The sequence below is a fragment of the Scomber japonicus genome, chromosome 11, assembly GCF_027409825.1.
Source record: "Scomber japonicus isolate fScoJap1 chromosome 11, fScoJap1.pri, whole genome shotgun sequence".
NCBI classification, from domain to species: domain Eukaryota; kingdom Metazoa; phylum Chordata; class Actinopteri; order Scombriformes; family Scombridae; genus Scomber; species Scomber japonicus.
Window position 1 is genome coordinate 11,880,471 of NC_070588.1, and position 20,133 is coordinate 11,900,603.

General features: G+C 38.9%; 1 protein-coding gene across 1 annotated transcript in view; it reads left to right on the top strand.

Annotated features, from left to right (window-relative positions):
• The first annotated feature begins 399 nt into the window (after nt 1–399).
• asic4a (acid-sensing (proton-gated) ion channel family member 4a) overlaps nt 400–20,133 on the top strand; it is an 87,143-nt gene continuing 67,409 nt past the window's right edge. The window contains exon 1 of the mRNA XM_053328544.1: nt 400–975. Within this exon, the coding sequence (XP_053184519.1) occupies nt 400–975 (576 nt within the window). The remainder of the gene's footprint in view (nt 976–20,133) is intronic.

Genomic DNA, 20,133 nt, shown 5'->3' on the forward strand with positions numbered 1-20,133 from the left:
TATTAAGTACCCTGTGCTTATTTTAGCCCGGCTTAAAATGCTGCATTTTCATCTGTGGGTCTGAGGCAGTGTGCAAGGGTGTTTTTTTTGACAGCTGTATTACTGCTGATAAGCGAGACTGTGTGAGCTGATCAAGTAGTGAGACAAGCGTTCAGAGCAGTAGCAGCACATCAGCAGCGCTCTAGTCACAAGGAGCCGTGGCGGTAGAAGCAGCAGCGGCACTATCAGTCACAGCACAGGCAGCAACGGCAGCAGCAGCAACAAACTCTCCTGTCTTTTTCTCTTCTTTCTGGAGTTGTTTCTTGCTCAGAGGACAAAAGCCAAGGAAGTAAGAGGGAAGTGATCCAGGGCTGATAGCTGCCATCAAAACAAAACCAAAACGCAGACCTGGCTGCCCCCATGCCTATCGAATTTGTTTGCAAAATCAAATTTGCAGAGGAGGATGAGAAGCAGAAAACCAAGCAGGATGGGGACAAGGAGAGTCTGATCGAGGAGAGCTGCGCGCCTCCGGCCAAGGACTTGGCCGGGTTTGCTAACTCCTGCTCCCTTCATGGGATTAACCACATTTTTGTCTCTGGTCGCCTGGGCATCCGGCAGACTCTCTGGGCTCTTGCCTTTTTGACTTCACTGGCACTGTTTGTTTACCAAGCGGCTAAGTGTGCCATCTCTTACCTGGAGCACCCGCATGTCACAGCTCTGAATGAAGAGGCGACCCCCGAGATGGTTTTCCCTGCTGTGACCATCTGCAACATCAACCGCTTTCGCTTCTCCGCTCTCACCGATGCCGACATCTACCACCTGGCTAACTTGACAGGTCTGCCCCCCAAAAACAGGGACGGACACAAACCTACTGATTTAATGTATCCTGCCCCTGACATGCAGGACATCTTTAACAGGACGGGACATCAGTTAGACGAAATGCTCATGAGCTGCAATTTCAGTGGACAGAACTGCTCAGCTGATAACTTCTCTGTGGTGAGTGAAAAAGTTTCTCAAACTTCTTCTTTTGCTTTACTTTTATCATGTTGCATTACTTCATCATAATTTCTTGGCTTTATCAAAGTAATTTTCTAGAAAACAAGCTCAGAAATAAAATGCATTTGAAATATTTTTCTAAACGTAAATGCATTTAACTTTACAAGATTTTTCTAGTTCATACAGAACTACTAATAAGCCTGAAAGGAAAGGAGCACTTGAAGACAAAAGGAGCTGGAATTCAGATCTCCAGAGGCCATGTGGTTCCTCCGATACATTCCTGCATGCAAAATTCATGGCTTTGGCTCAGTTATTGAGCTGTTTCTCTTCTCACTAAGTTCTAAGCAGCAACAGTGTTTCTCTCCAGCAGTTTGTTTCAGCCTGTACCAAAATCTATTATGTCAGAGAACAAAGGCTGCTCCCGAAGAAGAAAAACAGAAAGCTGTCGTATGTGGTTGTATACTTTTCCTTGGCAAACTGTGCTTTCATGCTGCTTCCAACTCGAGCAGCTGAGAGTGCATTGCAACAAAATTGTCATCGAAAATAGCCGAGTCTCTTCCTCCTCTGTTTTCCATCTCTCCCTGTCGCTCCCCCTCTCTCTTTCTGACATTGCAGAGCAGCTGCCTCTCTCTCCCTCTTTCCCTCTCTCTCTCCCTCTCTGAGCTGTTGTACCTTTCAGGAGGGAAGGAGTAATGCTTCTTCAACGTTGTATTTCAATCTTGCTGCTGTTAAGATTAAATATTTAAAGACAGACATACATGATTTTTGCATTAGCCAGATTGACTAAAAGGAATGAAACAATTTCCATGAGAGAGGGGGAAATCGTGTGCGTGTGTGTGCGCATGAGAGTGAGAGAAGGAGAGAGGGATCAGGTGAAAGAGAGAGAGAGAGAGAGAGAGTTTGTGCCTGTGTTCTGTGCACTATTTATTAAAGACACTGTCCTTGCAGGAGATGGATTTCCCCATCTCTCCTGCAGGAATAGGAATATGCAATTGCTTTAGTGATGATAAAGTGCAGGTGTCAAGTCTTAATAGGGTATGTTGAACATTGATATGCTCACCTTCCTGAGACCTAAAGATTCTGTCTTATCACAGGAATGGCACTACATTACCTTCGATGTGCCAAATTACACCAAAGAAATAATGACATTACACTGCTTCTGGTTTGGTGTCTTTAACAGAGTACTGAGGTATTTATTTTCCTTTGTCTTTAAGGTATCCACTCACTCATAAACTCGTAATATTACCTGTAGCACGAGAACAGATCAACCTCCATTAAATTTTCTTAGTTGTATTATCAGGAAAAAGAAAATGTCGTGTTCCTCAGGGGAGCCAAAAAGTTTGATGAAATTTAGTCTGAAGCAAAAACATGACTGTGAAAGTCTATAATGTGCTTCTCAGACATTTGATGGCAACGTCCTCTGACACTCTGACGCCCAGATCTCCTTCGAGTACATTAATTAGGAGACAATTCTGACATGCATGAAACATCTGTCCTGTGTCAGTCGATGAAGCATCTGTAGCCCTCTCTTTGGACACTGGGTAACTTCATCACAGATTAAGATCCTGTTGAAAGTTCCCTAAGCTGCTTTTTCCTCTCTGTCGGTTACGTGATTTAATGTATCTGCATTTTCTGAGGGCTGCCAGTTAGATTTGTTACAGGCTACTTGCTCCCTGCACGCATGACAAATCACTTACTCTTGAATCCCGACTAGGAGCACGACTGGAAGTGCAAAGTTTGGAAAGACTGGGAATTGTGGGAACGGGCAGGAAAACAAAATGTAAAAGTGTAAATGAAACTCAGCCACATGCTTTCACTCCTCGGTTCATGTTTGAGCACGTGAGTGTTTTGTTACATCAAATCACACGTCATCTGTTACAGCTAGCCTGAAAATAAAAGGAAGCCATTATTACAGGTGATGTGCTATTAATCACATGCAAGCATGTACAAACCCACATACACACACACACAGACATGACAGACTCCCGCACATATCGGTCATTACTCTTTCTCATGGGGCTCTACTTCATGGATCCTTGTAATGTGTTTTCTTTCGACTGATCATTGTTGGAGCTCCAGATGTTTTGTTTAGGTAATAGATGAATACATGGACGCAGTCCTCTTGGGGAAATTGCATGATGAAATATAATTGCAATATTTTCTGGCATTTTACCTCCTCTGTAAAAAAACAATCATTGTGGTTTTCTTTTTCTTTAATGTACTTTAGTAAATGTTTAAAACCACACTGCGTCAAATGAGTGCTTTAAAATATTAAACTCACAAAAATACATTTGAGGTTCTTTAATTATTACAGGAAATCATTAAATTGCTTCTATGCATTCACAACTCAAAAGAGTTATATAAAAACAAGCCTCACAACCAGAACTACATTGTCTGGTTGCTCTAATTTACAACAGGAAAATACATAATCACATCGTAGAGAAATTTGTTTTCCTCTTTCCAGCATTGTGGACTGGCGTGATTATTTGACGTAGGTAATAAGGCCATTCTTTATAATTAAAGATTACATTATTGACTCGGATTAATCACAGAAGATAAAGCTGATTCAACAAGCCATGAATAAATAGATTAATATTTTTCTTCCAGTCTAACTCTGAATAATTGTTCATCTATTGTGTGGTGCTGTCGCAGAGATGAGCAGCAAGCCCTTTGGCTTTTTTTAAACAGAGCTCTGAATTGGTTTGCTCTGACTCTCAGCTGTGTTTGCTGCTGCATTATCAGATTTTGCTCTCAGCAAGGACAGATCTCTTCTGCATATATTCATGGAGATAACTGAACAGCTATAGGGTTGCATGAGAGGTGATCTATAAAAACCTGGGTTAACGGGGACAACACTAAAGAGCTGTCCGCCTGCAATCTGTCATTACTCTGACTGAAGTCCCTTTTGTATGTTTTATAGATAATTGAATGTTTGATAGTATGAGCCACAGATGATGTTCACACCCCTGCCTGTCCAACCTTTCATAGTGGGGAGAGATTTTAGGCCACATTAATGTAAATCAATATGGTGAATAAATGGCACAAAAGAGACATTATTGTCAGCTGATCTCAATAAGTCCACTGCCCTTGTTTGGTTCATCAGAAAAAAAAAGATTTTGTGACGGAAGATATTTACAGGGTTAACAGAAACAAACTAAAGTATTGATAGTGACGAGCTGTGCATTTAGAATAGCTTAAAGACTTTGCATGTAGAGCAGCATTTTTGTGAGGTAGTGAATTTTATATACGGTTTGTACCAGTAATTTACAGTTCAAGACTTGAGTCAATGATAACTGAAGCAGCCTCGAAAAAGGTGCAATCACACAGAGATGAATCACCAAACATATAACATCTCTGCTGCAGTGCCTTGGCTTCACTCCTTTCATGTAATGTGTTTTATAGGCTATTTTCCTGTCATGTTGTATCTACATTTGAAAGCTAAACTACAGTGTTTTTGACTTTTAGGCTCACAGTGCAAAGTCTCCGTTTGTCAGTCTCCAGCTCAGGCCTGATGTGGTCTGATAGATGTGGTTTTGAAGCTTACGCATCTGTAGAAAGTTCCATGAGTGTGATCATTGACCCTTTTACCACAAGATATAGAGTCCTTATGTTTAGTCTCCTCTGTGACTCCTATGACAACTTGTATATACACAGACATTCAATCTTTAATCTCGGTTATATATATATAGATACTGTATGTACAACATGTGTGTGTGCATATGTCAGAAGATGTGATGTGCACATGTGCAAAAGACCCCAGTGGGTTCAACATCTGCACAGCCCCTAACAACACCCCCCCACACACACGCACACACATATTTCACCCAGTCACCCACTTCCCCCCTGGTGCTGTGGGAGCGTGAAAGTGACTGGCTATCTGGACTTGCTTTGTCTCCAACAACCTGTCAATTATCCGTCTACAGTTCCGCTGCTGTGGGTGTCCCTGCAGCTTAACATGCTGTCTGATATCTGATCCACAGACCCAACCCCGGAGGCCAGCACTGAACATTACACACACCCCACACGCCGTAAACAAACACACACATTATCCTTTCTAGTCTTTTCTTTTTTTTTAATCCAGAGAGGTTTTACTCTTACAAAATGTAAAAGAAATGACTGAGAACTCATCCTGAATCTGTCCTCCACAATGAGGCTAAAAGAAGGACTGCTGCCTTTGCAACCCACTTCAGTCCGCCTGCACTCCTTACCCACCCTCCCCTCCTCCTCCTCCTCCAGTGTATCAGAGGAAGATGAATAGCAGCGCCATCGGTCGGCTGCTCCTCCTGATATGCATCACCACTGTCTAATCAGATGAAGCCCACCTGTGACCAGCCACTGGATAACACCAATATGCAAACAGTTTATATTTGGGAAGATTTCCCTTTTCCATCACTCCCTGAGCCAGTTTTAAAACCTCTCTCTGTGCCACGGTTTGGAGCGCTCGGTTTGATGAGGAGAATCTGCGGCTCAGGGATGGCTTTTAACTCAACGATAAAGGCTTCCGATGTTGTGGTACTGCTAAACCCCCCTCCTCTAACCCCTGGGAGTCTTTTACTCACACAGACATTTGTCTCTTTCTGACAAGTCATACACCAAGCTGTTGGTAATGTTAATGTGGCTGTACACACACACGCATGCACACACATACAGGAACATGTGTATTGAGAGTGGATGCTTCCCCACACAAACACACACAGGTTTCATCACAGATTGAGAGAGTTGGTTTGCAAGATTGATCATGACTCCTGACTAGGTGCCCCTCCCTCTGTGGAGGATCAATACATCCTTCAGTCAGATTGCTTCCCTGCCCTTCCTACTTCAAGCCTGGTGTGACTAATTATCTTGTGCCTGTGTTTTGGGCTCAGCCTCAGCTGCATTTGTTAATGCAGCCGGAGTTGGTGAAGAATTTGATCTTTAGAACAAGATATCTGTTTCTTTTAGCGTATATCCAGCCCAAATCAATCAATATACACTGTCTACCTTTTCCCTAAAGGGCACTGAAATTATCGAGTAATACGAGATGACTCACAGCTTTACTGAGGAGGAATGGGAAAGGATGAGCGTTTTGATAAAGTGAAATAAAATTTCAAGTCAAACCCAAAGTCGAAAATAAGTTTCCCTTGATTGATGTCGTTCAATGCGAGCAAGAAAAGATCAATCTATATGGATAATAATTTTAAAAAGAGAGAATTGTATCCTCAGGCCTGATCAGATGAAAAAACAAAACTTTAAGGTGGCTAAATTTGTAGATCTTGCAAATGAAAAAACGTGTGTCTCCATGTGGAGCGGTTTTGGGGGTAATGAAATGTTTAAGTTAAATCCTCTCAGCTCAGTCTCCATATTGCAGATGTCTTTCACATTAACACCACTTATAAATTGTTGTGGCATTTTCAACTTGGGCCTCTCCATATTACCAGTTTGAAAGATTTCATTTTCAGTTACTCTGCTTCAGTGACCCCATCAAACAAATACATCTCGGCCCGACTAACAGCACTGCACACATTACCGGTATTATTCCCCAGGGTAGATTTTGAAAGGACTCATTAACCACTGTATTTTAGGTAAGACCTAGATTTCTGTTTGAGTAAGGGTGCATTTTCCTAATGTTCAATCAAAATTCAGTCCTCGTTCAGTGCAAAATGCTACTTCAAAGTTTATATCAGACAAATCAAGTGGATGTCTTTCAGAGCTACAGGTTTTTTTTATCATAGAATGTCAAAAAGAGAAAGGTTTTGTATCAAAAAGACTATAACTTTGGGAAATATCTGCTTAATTTGACCAACCTGAATTATATATATATATACTTAAACTTAATGTTAATTTCAGAACCTTTGGATATTTGAACTGAAACAGAGCTGTGGGCTGTTGTCCCCATCACTTGCAGTGAAAGCATATAAAGGATTTTTTAATGGCCAGCATGAACAGGGTTGATAAGAAGGAACATTTGTTTCAATTTTCACTTGGACACATTATTATTATTTTAAGACTGAAAAATGACAATGAAGAATTGTGAACCTATCATTTAATGGAGCATTGCTTCACATACTTCATAGTAAGTAATAATAACTTAATAAATAAATATGCATTAATTTACTTTACAGTTTACAGTGAAGACGAAGATCATTCATTGTGCAGATTAATGTGATTATGAAAGCCTTTTGGCTGTTGAATGCAGACTTTTCTTCTTAGCTGCCATGTGAGCATTTTATTTTGCCATGTTTCCCAGTCTCTGAATACATTAGTGGAAATTCCTCTGAAAAATTAACCAAGCTTGCTTTTAGACCACCACCACATAATGGGTTCGTGCTGCTCCATTCCCCGTGCTTGTACGGTTTAATTACTTTGCGTGAGATAGCACATGCAGGAGATGGACAAAAAAATTGAGACACCTTGCAGTGTAATTCAATGCAATGAAAGTGTTATTTCTGTTAATTCAAGATTTAACTTTAAAGGATTTTAAATGTAAAAATGTAATTTATTTGTTGAATAAAACTTAAGTGTTTGGAAAAAATGGACAGATACTAAACAAAAATCCTTATATTGTCATCTCTGTTCTGTAATCTCCTATACAGTGAACAAATTTATCACACTTGTAAAAGTTTAATAAGACTAATATTACTCCAAGGAGTGGACATTTTAGATGACGGACTCAAGCCACCAAATTAGAGGTTGTAGATGAGAGAGCAGTGTGTGGGATGATTTTGAGCACATACTAGAAAGTAACAAACTTAAGTGCTTAATGTCTTTTGGCAGGCGTTTGTGTACTTTGACTTAAAGAGAAACTGACAAAGACCTCAAAATACACTCAAAAAGATGTTGAGGGAGCGTCCTGGTAGCCAAACTGTTACTACAATGACGATGACCCTTGTTGCATGTCATACCCATCTCTCTCCCCTTGTTTCCTGTCTGCCACCTCACTATACTCTTACTTACTTCGATACTATACTTATATCAAATAAAAGGCAAAAAATACCAACAGGGTAAATTCATCCTTCATTATAGCTGCAGACTGCAGAATACAAAAAGAAAGAAGCAGCTTTGATGGCTTTGTTGCATCCCTGATTATTTGAAATATGACAGTCTCCTTCAAAAGGAACACTGAGCCAAGCCTGACCTGACATTTATGATGCCCAGTGGTGTGCTGTTTTTTTGTTATTTCCAATTTGAGGTGAAACTTAAGTAAAATACATTTCTAAATTAAAGCTGCAAGCAGCATTGAACAAGCCCTCGCACCTTGTGTGTCGGAGGGAGCAGCAGCCACGGTATCACTAGTGGGGGTCTGTTGACATGGCTATGAATTTTCAGGATTATCTGACACTGTGTGAATGGGTAAAATATTATCCTGTGTGCAGTACGTGACGCTGGGGATGACATATTGGAAATTGTGTATACTTTGGATGAACCATGTGCCATTTAGGCTCCCTTTTGCCTGTAGGCAATGCTACATAACTGAAATATTAATGCAGCAATGCATTTATCAGAGGGCAACTGACATACATATTCATAAATGTTGGACATTGCATGTAGGAGATAGCTATCATCCCTTGTATCTACTTTGTGGTGCTAGAGAACATCCACTAATTATAGGTCATGTTGCTGCATATCATGTGCAGATCACACCATGAAAAATGTATGTAAATTGTATGATGTTTGTCATAAAATTGGCTTCGTGATATCAGTGTGACTATGACTCAATATTGTCATGTAGTTCGCGTTCAGGACTCTTATCAAGCATGAGGAAGAGTTACAACAACGTATTGTTTCATGTTTTGGGCTAAATTGACAGTCAAGCCACACCAAAGGCTAACATGAAAACTCAAATGTTTCACAATTTAGCATTGCAAAGGTCTTTAGATGACACCTACAAAATTCAAAATGACTAATATCCTGGTGAACTTATGGATTGGACTCCAAGAAGCTTTTTTGTAGAGATCTGCCTACTTAAATTTTGTACATCTACCTCAAATTTAGGTGGGGGCTTTGATTGTTAAATTTTCTAAGGAGCACCTTTGATCCATTTTGCCATGTCCAAGCTTAAGACCCACATCCGATATCAAGTTTGGTGACTGCTGATGCATGTGAAAATATTTCCATATTGGCCAGGCCCCCCAAGTCCAGTTACGATATCAAATAAAAAACAAAAATATTAGTTCAAACATGGGTGCAAAGTTAAAGTCCTCTAACTCCTCAATAATAATAACACTAATAATACAAACAATAGGTTCCTCACACTTTCAGAGAGCCCCGTTGAGCCCCTGACACATTCATGCTCAGTAATTACACATAAAATTAAAATAGAAATGGGCAAAAGATCAGTGTGTCAGAGAGGTGTGAAATCACCTCGGTGGATATTTCTGAAGCCATTGTTTTGCCATGCAAGAACATAATGAACACCTTACAATCTGTTATTTATTCTCACTAATTGTGTGCATCCCCTGTGTATTTTATATTTCCAGTAGGTTTGAAATTTACAAATCACAGCCAATGTGACTCGAATGAAAATGTCAGTCAGCTACAATTCAGCCGATGAAAATAGCATACAGCACAAATGTCATGGTGAGTATTTACCCCTGGCATAGTCTGAACATGAGGCCCTCGTCTGTCCGCTTGGCTGGACATTTGGCCCTTATTCTGAATTATGTCTAATGTCACACACTTGGCTGTCCCCCTTTTTCTGCTTTTTCGAGTTTACTACACACATTTCACATAGCGTTATCTCAACCATGCTTTTTAACATCCTTTTTATGTCTCTTTGTCCTTCTCTTTAGTGCATTACTGTTTGATTTGATTTAATTAATTTTTTTTATTAGGCTCTCTTTTAGCACAACTGGGCTACTCTGACACATAACCTCAATATAAATAAACAAACAAACAATATTTGTACAAGGAAAACACTTAAAACACACATTTAACCCCAACAATTGTACATCATATAAAAAAATAACATTAAAACAGTGAAGCAATAGAGTAGAAAAATGGATGCCATGTACAGTATACAGCAGGGAGCTCACCTTATACTGTTGGCTACAGTTAGTGCAAACAAGGTTGAACTATACTTGCATAAAACATTGAGGTGTCATGACAGGTGTGATATTTTGTCTGAATCTATATGTGTGCTGAATGACTTTGAGGTATAAGCAACATGAACTGACCTCCCTGTATGATGGCGTTTGGCATACCTTGTAGGTTCCTCTTGGGAGATGCATGCAATGATTTGTCAAATGGCTTTAGGGTTGGGGCAGCAGCAAATGTACAAAACGCAATTTTTGTACCCGTGTAATGTGACCGACTGAAAATCACTGACATTCTACATTGCTTAATAATGCACACCAAGCCTTATGGAGCAATACACTGTGATAGAGAATGCTTAATAATTCAAGCTAATGCCTTGCTAATGTTGGTAGATCCTACTGGCCATCATTAAAGCCATATATTCTGGAGGGACCTTGGTTAAATCTTTATACTGCTTTATACAGCAACTAGCAATCAGTGGCTGGTTATAAATTGTCATCATGTTAGAATTTTTAGCAAAAGCAAACGTCGTAAATAAAGCTTAGTAACTTTTTTAACCACTGCAGTCAAAATAACCAACACAATCTTGGTTGTTTAGAGTCCTGCTGTGCTTACCAGGACTGAACGAATTAGCCAAAAGAAAATATTTAACCGCAATTTTTCTAAACCAATTTTGTGATTGCCATTAGAATTGCAATTCATTTCTATAGACTGAACTACAGATCTGTATTTGTGGTCTGCATAGTCTTAAATAAGATAGATTTATACTGAGCATTACCACAAATGTATCTCAGCCAGTGAGAGAAACGTTAACTAAACTCAACATGTAGTTGCCTGCTAATGGTTCATATGACAAACTGCTGGTAAGTCAAATCCGACAATGTTTTTAATAATTGCTGACAAAACAGTGTTGAGAGTGCTGCACTGTAACTGCTTGTGCTAATGTTAGCTTTAAAGGCTGACAGGACAAGCTGGATCACAACTCTGAATCTTCAAGATCGTGACAAAAACCTTCAGCGCATGATGATATGATGTGCTTCAAATTTTGACATGGAGCTTCTGACAGCTCAAGCTAGCTACTAACTATTTGTCTCGTATTGACGTGAGGCGGTCACCCAGATCATTTATGTAGAAAAAGACTCACCACTTTGTTGGTCTTTTTATGAACCCCTGAAAGAGACAACCCACTCATTCATCATCAAGATTATGCAGAGTGGAGTGTCTGTGACAAAGCCATCTTTGGCCAAGTATAAATACTACAGACATCAGCATACAGAGCATATTAAGAGCCAAGATCTGTGTTTTGTTGTTTTGCCAACTCACAGAATTAACGTTAATTAGCTGCAGCTGAGTACATTTTCTGACAACCTGCTTAAATTTTCACGCACTTAAAGTTGAAAATGGCTCTTATTCAAATTTGATGTAAAAGCGATTAATCACTCAGCACATGTGGCTCAATACAGCACTTCTCTACTTTCTGCCTATTGTTTCACTAATTAATTTGTTTTTGCTTTATTGTTTTACACTTTACAAACACACACAGGCCTGAAATACAGCACATTGCCCTCTCCAGATGTGTGGATATTATATCAATCTACATACATACTCTCCACTGTAAATCCACCTTATCATTTCCCTGCTTTTCCCTCTCCTCATGTACAACGCTCACATCTTGTTTGAGTAACATGTATGCAGACGGTAAATCTTTCAGCTGATGTTGGCAGCTTTGCCGTCAGGTCTCATCCATGTTGACAAAATAATTGACCTTCAAGTGCAGCGAAATGTCATCTGATTTACCACACCAAGTTTGAATCACCACTGCTCATTTTGTCACTGCATTTGGTTAGAAAGTGTCAACACCAATGCATATAGTGTAATGAGCTTGCTTAAAGCATTTTGCATAGAGTGTCCATTACTGCATATCTCTGTGTGACTATTTCAATGTAAATATTAAAGACACTATTAACCATTATATGGTGTTCTGTAGCTTTGATACCAATTTGTTCATCAAATAAAAAAATGTACATCCTTTTTTTCCCCTGCATGACAGAAATGCTGAATTCATGCGTTGTAGATCTTTGAAGTGGCATTCATGCTGAAAACCATGATTTTATCCGAAATGACAGTGAGGGAAGCTATGATGCTCTGAGGTCTTGCAACATTATCATTATACATAAGATAGTGTTTCATTTATATTTTAAAAACACACTGTTTTTTCATATATGCTTCTCCTTCAGTTAGCACAGTGACTTTTTTTTCCTACCGTATTGTGTGTCATTCTGTATTTACCGACATTCCTTATGTCCCCTCCTCACATGACCACCAAGCCACTGTAAGGCGTGTTTGTTTAAACAAGCGTGTAACTGCAGTCATGTCCCCCAATGGTGTTGTCAAGATTAATTCCATGTTTTACTAATGCATGCTAATGAGAAAGTTGTGTGCATTTGATTGTCAATAATGTGAAATACGGTCCTGCTCCCTAAATGCTGGCTCCGTTCAATAACCTATTAAAGTTGAATCACAGATAACTTGGCGCGCATCAGGAAAGCAATCTGAAATTTGTGCTGACATTGATCCAACAGGAAGGAGACCTATTGCTCCGATTAACACTGTTGCCCCAGGAGAGGAGTCCCTGGCCATTAATAGCCCACTGTCCTAGATTTTACTTAGACCATATAAAATACTTTCATTTATGAGACACAGAGGGGAAAAGCATCGTGGACATATATCAACCTTTTCTAGCTATTTCAGGGAACTGTGATGTTGATTATGGCATGTTTTTCAATTGCAGGTAATATTAAACTCACACATTTAAAAAAAAATCTGTCAATATAATATAATTTGCTTGTTTGTACAATGCTGTAATGACTACTCTTATGTATATGGCTAAATCTGAACTATTCACTTATTGTAGTTGTCAGTGTTTCCCTATGTGTGTTATAGTTGGAAATTAACCTCATTGTAAAGGTAAGAAAAGTTAAGGGGAGGTATCATGGACATTTCCAGGTATATATTTTTATTTTTATGACTCTACCGGAATATGTTTGTATGATTTATGTTTTCAGAAACTCCCTATTTATCTTATACTGGTCCTTTATTAGGGGTGGGGAAAATTGTTTCATAAATGCACTGCTGATATGGATGATTTTCTAAATGTTAGTTTAGAAAATAGGGCAGCGCAAGTCCCAGACAGTCTGCTGCACACACGTGCTACAATTTTCTTGCACTTATCTTCAAAAACGCAGACAGTTGCAAGTATGTTTTCATTATATGACTAAATCTTTACATTTTCAAGGTGAAAGTGAACTTTCGCTGTCATTCAGCAAATAAGGTTAGCAAAGCAGAGCAGCAAAGTCCAGCTGTAACTAACGAGACCAGCTCACCAACACTCTCTACAGCATTTAACAATTTAAACTAGGGATGCTCGATATTGATAAACAACTCTTGTTTTCTGATACGTACTCTCACTCGCTCCTCTCAGCTGTTGTGTCTCCAGCAGAGTAGGACCCAGATAGGACCCACTGGACTCTGACGGTGACGTCACAGAGGCGACTCGCTGAAAACATAACAGAGAAAATGACAATGAGGAGATAAACCTCGTTTCTGGTTTGTGTACATGGTGGTGGACGCTATGAACTTGTTAGCCACGGTTAGCCACAGTTAGCGACCCACGACTCTAGCATGTTGTTGTTGTTATACGTCATCAAGCGCGCTGGTAAATGTCCCATGCTGCGTTCATGCAGGCTCGGAAATGCTGAAGCCTACAGAACAAACATCAGTTATAAAAATCCGATACCAATACTTTCTGATATTACATTTTTAAGTAAATATCGGCCGATAATATCGGACATCCCTAATTTAAACTAAATCTGAAGTGAGGAATATAACTCGGTGCTGAGTCTGTTTCACCTCAACAACCCTGCACCCTTTCAGTGTCTTGGACAACAGTGGCTTTTCCCCGGAGCTAACAGTGCAGCAGACAGGCTGCTCACCACTGCTGGAGACAGGATGTTAATAACAACACAGCTGAGCACTCTGCCTCATTTTGTTATTCTCACACAGGCAAGAGCCTGTAAGATGCTTTCAAATTCATTAATTCATTAACTATTACAGTTAACTTATAAAATGAAATGGTGGTCCGCAGCCTGGTTTAATTGAGTAAGAGACTGAAAATTGTGTCCCCTTTACCATCCATTCAATGAGAATCGATTCTGAATTAGACACCAAAAAGTCAGAATCGAATCAAGGTGATTCATGATATTCCCATAGATTCTCACCTCTGCCCTTAATGCAGCCCCTCAGTTCAGCCTCTGTCTGAAACAGACCATCTTGTGTCTCTTTAAAGTCCCTTTTTTGCCTTTAGTGGACAACACAAACAGCCTGTGGAATACCTTTAGTGACAAAGACTGTTGGAGTGGGTTTGTGCAGGTAGCATTTTTACATACTTTAACCTAAATTTTTGGAACTATGACCATGTTCAACACAGACAACCCTAGCCCTGATCCTAACCCATCATAACAGTCCATGTCCAAACATTGTAGCATGAAAAGTAAATCCTTTATTCAGTACTCCATGCAAATATGTTGCACACATAATATATATATTTTCCTTAAACATCTTAATTATATAAATAATATGTGAATTATGTATTTATTGTCTTTTTCGAGGATGTGTTAAAATAAAGCTGCGATCCAAAACACAGATGTGGCATTTCAGGTGCCCTTAACACCATGACAGAACATTTGAAATTTGAGGTATGAATACCCGGTTACAGTTTCTTGCACTTTGGGTGTCATGTCAGAACCAGCTAATGGGTGTCTTGAAACATTTTGAACACCGCACATGAACATCTGTAAAATGCCATGGACCCTTTCTAAGTGTGCCAATTATTTAAATACCAGATGTCTGCGTACGTCTGTAGTTTAATGCCAACTCATGGGAGGCTGCTATAATTAGATCCTCTCAAAATGCAATTGTCTGATCTTACAACGAGATGAAAAGCATATAACACACATCATGACTGGAAAAGACAAATAGCTCATCCATTAAACAACATCCCCCCACTCCCCTTCTCCAGGAACTTGGAGATACAAGATGACAGATCTTTTAAAAAATTTGCCCTCATCCATTTAATTATAAACACTGTGATAAGGGCATCTCCTTAGAATAAATATGACCAGTAATGAGGTATGGCATCACTGTTTACGCATGTCCTTGACATTCACTTTGAGAATAAGGAAGGGGGTAACGGCATCTTTCTAAACAAATCTTGAAAGTCCACGGGAAGGGATAAATGTCAGTGAGCTTCACTCACAAATTTTTTTCTACAGTGAAGGTCACAGAAGAAGAAAAAAAAACTCATAGGACTTGTAAAACCAAGTCCTAGGAGCTTAACTCACGAATCACTGTCATTTTTTTCTTTTTCTTTTTCTGTGACCTTCACTATGTCTACTCTAAAGAGAATTAGCAGGATATTAATAAATAATTGGTATGTATATTGTGATGAAAGTGATCCCCAGAGACAGATTGAATATGTCTCACATAAAAGCATGCCCTTAAACTGTCAATTAATTAGTTTAGGTAATGATAAATAATTAATTAGCATGACATTGAGGGACCTCTGGGACAATGTGACAACTAGATAAATTACAAAGCTTTACCGTGAAGCAAATAATCCTGAGACTTTAGCTCATACCACATAAATCCATTGTGTATCTGACTATCAGTGTAATCTAATTGGTGTCATCATATCTCTTTTGGCAAGAGCTTCGCCTAAGGACACCATTTGGCCGCTCCAGTGGAAGTGTACTGTGAATAGATCAATAGATGTAACGGGCATGATTATGTTACGATTATACACCGGAGTGAGCCTTGTAAAGCCCAGAGAAAGGTGAGTTGAAGAGAGGTGCCACACCTCTTGGCACAGTTCCTGCACCTGACAAAGCTCAGTGGGAAACAGAGCGGTCACTGAGATTGGCTGCAGCCCTGCCTAAAGACCAGCTGGCTCCAGAGCAGAATTAGAGCCTCCCCCCTTGTTTCCACCTGCCGTATGATGCTCAAGTGTTCCAAATCAAGCCATTATTTGCTTCATTTCCTTGCTGTCTGACTCAGCTTGCAAGGATGTCAGCTGCTCTCCCCTATAGCATTGCATATATCTACTTAGAGAATCTAAAAGAAACACAAAAACTCCAGCCAGCACATTCCAGATATTAATATGAGTGACTTTTATACCAGCATGACAATAAGAACAAAATGTCTACATTAATTTTATTCATCAAATACCCTTTCAAATATGACCACACCAAAGCTAGTCTTCATTTGTACACCTCTGAATAATTGAAGTCAGCACTCTTAGAATTCTTTTATGATGTGGTAAATAAATCAGAGCAGATCCTTTCGAGGCTTACAATGATACTTGGAAGAGGTCACCTTTAACCGTGCCTCTTTCTAATGCAGGTTATGCAAGACTAGGGCCTGATCTCACCAGACATCGCCTGTATACAGAGTAGCCACTGAATAAATAAAACCCTCACCCTTCCAAACACCAGCGTAAGATGCCAGGATTAGCATCTCATTAGACAGTACTTGCGCTGGGGTTTGTGGACAAAGGAGTGAGAAACGGAGCAAAAGAGGCACTGTTTGAGGTCCTTCCCCTGTATATGAAAGAGATTTAGGTTTTTGCCTTCACTGAAGGGTTTCTTTTATAAATGTGGAGTATGCAGCCTTGTTTTCATTGGAAAAATCTCATTTTTGTGGCTTTGATCAGCTGCTCTGTTACACCAGCTGCATCGTCACAGAATACTGTACCATTATTCAAGATCTCGGTCGGAGGTACAGACAATTTTATAGTCAAAATACACCCTTTGCTAAAATCCTTGCACCGAGGAAGAGAGAGTAATCTAGTGAATACTTGCACAGAAAGACTTGGTGACAGTTTGCCTCTGAGATAAATTGGCCACAGCAAAAGTGTCTCCTGCTGGTGGCCAGTCTGTGTTATCTGTGCCATAAACATGCAATTTCCCCTTGATTGTGCTCCCCACGGATAAGTAAACACATTTAGCAGAGCAGTAAACTACAAAAGACAAGAGCCTAAAAGACAGTTGTAATAATCTGCCTGAAGAAACAAATTCAAACCCTAATTCACAGAGGTTCTAAAGATTATAGATATTCAGATTGTCAGCCTGCAGTAAATGTTAGCTCTATTTTTTATTTTTTTTTTTTGGAGCATTTATTAAGATAAAACTTGGATGTCAGTTTGTTCTCTCTCCATGGCTACAAAATACAAAGCAAGGCACCTTTATACACATGCTTATTCCCTCGATGTCTCTGGGAGATGTACTATAACTGACAGATATGAATGAAATATGAAATGCCTGGATTGCCTGGACAGCCCAGACTTTTCCACATCACCACCTCAATTTAGCCGTACAAACAGCACTTTGCACTGTTGGATGGGCAGGTTAATGTCCTAGACTTGCACAGAAAAAACTTGAGATGATGTTAATGTTCATATGTTAATGCTGTGCTGTGTTGCAAGATGAGTTGAGTTTTCATTCCCATATGGATTATGAAACATATACTTCCATAGCTAAACTGAAATGATATCATCACTAGCATATATGTTCTCTTAATGGAGGACTTGGTTGGGATTTTGATTGCTATGGCAGTGGTGTGTTTACCTCTGGTGGTTTATATACCATAATCTGTTTCCGACTCCGAGGATGTTGCTGTTCCTCGTTAGTGCGGAACACAATCACAAAAATCTCCATGTCACTACGAACGGTGCAAAAAAATCATGCTGTGAATTTTACTAAAGTTAAACTGCCTGTCCTTGCCTTGTCATCATGACATGCAGGCAGTGTCTGAAATTAAGTTTTTAGCTCACTGCCAAGGGCTGTAAACTAAAAAATTACCTGCCAAGAATATCACCCCTTATCAGCCAAAACAATTAATATATCTTTTCAGAGAAATATGTCATCCTACATATTCTTATTTTATTAGAATCGGGGGAATGACGTGAGTTTTAATACATACTCAATATTCACTTTTACTCATTTTGTCATATGTTCAGAGTTGCAGACAGCACAGACACTGGAATAGGGTTAAGCTAGAGATGACATTAATTTAATTATCCATCCAGGCAGTTGTACTTGATGGTTTACTTAGCACTTGGCTAGATATTTTCATTTAACTAAAATGTCTTACAAGATGATTTCACTGCAAAGAAACACTCAGCATCTCTCCCTGCTGATAGAGTAGAAAGAGATTTGATTCAACCACAAACTAACAGGAATGCTCCATTAGCAGTTTTGGATACCAAAGGTGATCTACAACTGACTTTTCAGAACTGAAGGGCAGTTATCAACAAATCCTTTAAATGAAAAAGTAGTTTGTAACTCTTTTTTAGAACGACACATTGAAGCGTTTTCTGATCTTATGTCATCCTGCTTAATTTTCCTGTGTAAATCAGTCTTCATAAATGTATCTGTGATTTATGTTAAGCATTTAGATTAGTTTTATTCACTATGGTTGAGGTTTCATTTGTCACAAATTGAAAAGGGTTAAAGAAAGATCATAGCTTGAAATAGGTTCTTCATTATGGTTAGAAAAATATAGTGTTTTGTGTATAATGACTATTTGTGTTAAAGTTAGAGGAACTTTGTTGCCTTGGGAACAATACTTTGTTTCGTGGATGTCATTTTCATGGTTGAAAGAAACCAACTTTCACTTCGTTGAGATGTGGTTTTTTAATAACTTCATCTGACTTTTTGCTTTGCTCCTGAGAGTCATAATTAATAACGCTGCTAGAGGACTCTGTTATTTCTTGTTCTTGTTTTGAGTTTTTTTCCTGAAATGTTCAAATCTGTTCTTGCATATCTTCATTTAAAAGTTTGTGAATAAATAAGCATTACATCCCTATCAAATCACTGGCTTCACACTTGTAGTTTAATTCCTTTAAGAAATTTACATATTTTTGTGTTTTAGTTTTTAATCCTTTTGGGGATCACAGTAAAGGTAAAACATGACATCACATGGACTGACAGGACACTCGGTCACTGGACACTTTGAGTGACTTGTCGTCCTGAATCGTCCACACCACAGGAACCTACGGGGTTAAAATAAAAAAAAAGTTGATTTTAGTGACTGACAGCAAGTTATTCTGCACTTCACAGTTGTTTTGTGGCTTCATTCATCTTCTCTGGTGGTCACAGTAGAACTGACAAAAAAAAAAGCTGGTCATGACGATCAATAGACTTAATTTGTCAGGAGTAATGACTGAGAGTAATTCACTAGTTTTGCACACTTTTTTATCTATTCTAATTTAGTCCTCACAGACTTTATAATTTTTCAAAATATTTTACTTTCAAGTCCAATATGCATTTTTACTAAAATCAAATGTGAATATATTAAATATTTTGGGACAGTTTTATTTAAAAAAGGCTGTTTTTCCATTTTAATTATGTTTTTCATGTTTATAAAAAGACAATAAGACATACATGTTGACAGCTGAATGTTTTTGTCCTGCTTTTAACATCCGTCATCACATATATGAGCAACTAATGATGCATTTATGCATATCATTATTTAACAGGGAAACTAGTTGGGAAACCATTTTAATGGTACTCTCATCATTGGTCCTTTCTTGCTACATTTGTCCTGCATTCTGTCTACTGTCAGACCGGACAAATGTATTCATCACTGTAGTATTATGAGTTATTATTTTAATGATCAGCCCTAATTCACTTGTACATAATCCTGTTACATTATCTTTTGACCTCGTACGCCCTGATGATCGCAATGATGCATTTACTGTGAAACAATTTTCTTTAAATCTTTTTTTTTTTTTTTGTAATTTTAATTATTGGAGAGAATGTGAACTTCGTCCCATCCTCGAATTCTCAAAACCCGGAGAAGGAGGAATGCTGTAATCATTGTTGCCATTGGGGTAAAAACACAACACATATAATTATATTAATATTGTACCCTCCAAATTTCACCAATACTATACTAAATCACTTTTACCAGCTAATGTTTTTTTATCACTGGACGTGCGTAGATCATGATGGGTTCTTTTCTGGTTTGCGCTGTTACCATTACTAAGGCTCATGTTAGCTCGGAAATGTTTTATTGTCATGATTTAAAAGG